General features: G+C 46.7%; 1 protein-coding gene across 1 annotated transcript in view; it reads left to right on the top strand.

The window, feature by feature from the left end:
- LOC147817291 (protein NLRC3-like) overlaps positions 1-962 on the top strand; it is a 1,045-nt gene extending 83 nt beyond the window's left edge. Inside the window, exons 2-3 of the mRNA XM_087171150.1 lie at positions 7-647; positions 761-962. Of these exons, the coding sequence (XP_087027276.1) occupies positions 7-647; positions 761-962 (843 nt within the window). The remainder of the gene's footprint in view (positions 1-6; positions 648-760) is intronic.

Below are 962 nucleotides of genomic sequence, written 5' to 3'. Positions count from 1 at the left end.
ACACAGATCTTTAAAGAGGAGAGAGGCCTGTACCAGGACAAGGTGTTCTGCTTCGTCCATCTGAGTGTTCAGGAGTTTCTGGCTGCTCTTCATGTCCAGCTGACCTTCATCAACTCTGGAGTCAATCTGATGTCAGAAGAACAATCAACCTCCAAGAAGTCTGAACCAAGACGAGACAAATCTGCAGAGACAAACTTCTACGAGAGAGCTGTGGACGAGGCCTTACAGAGTCCAGACGGACACCTGGACTTGTTCCTCCGCTTCATCCTGGGTCTTTCACTGCAGACCAATCAGACTCTCCTAAGAGGTTTAATGTCACAGACAGGAAGTGACTCAGAGACCAATCAGGAAACAGTCCAGTACATCAAGAAGAAGATTGAAGAGACTCCCACTGCAGAGAAAAGCATCAACCTGTTCCACTGTCTGAATGAACTGAATGATCGTTCTCTAGTGAAGCAGATCCAACAGTCCCTGAGATCAGGAAGTCTCTCCACAGATAAACTGTCTCCTGCTCAATGGTCAGCTCTGGTCTTCATCTTACTGTCCTCAGAAGAAGATCTGGACGTGTTTGACCTGAAGAAATACTCTGCTTCAGAGGAGGCTCTTCTGAAGCTGCTGCCAGTGGTCAAAGCCTCTAACAAAGCTGTGTAAGTGTAGAGACAGTTGATTTATTCATCATTATATAAAGACATTTTTGTCTTTTCAACAGGAGAGAAAATAACTTCCTTTCTTCTTTAATTCCTCATGATCATCTCTTCAGGCTGAGTGGCTGTAACCTCTCAGAGAGAAGCTGTGAAGCTCTGTCCTCAGTCCTCAGCTCCCAGTCCTCTAGTCTGAGACACCTGGACCTGAGTCACAACGACCTGCAGGACTCAGGAGTGAAGCTGTTGTCTGCTGGACTGGAGAGTCCACTCTGTACACTGGAGACTCTCAGGTCAGGATCCATCAACCTGTTTATCTGA

This window comes from Seriola lalandi, unplaced genomic scaffold (assembly GCF_002814215.2).
Source record: "Seriola lalandi dorsalis isolate HSWRI2012SDOR001 ecotype SW California unplaced genomic scaffold, Sedor1 jcf7180002054977, whole genome shotgun sequence".
In the NCBI taxonomy this organism is placed as follows: Eukaryota; Metazoa; Chordata; class Actinopteri; order Carangiformes; family Carangidae; genus Seriola; species Seriola lalandi.
This window is presented reverse-complemented; position numbering and strand designations above follow the sequence as displayed.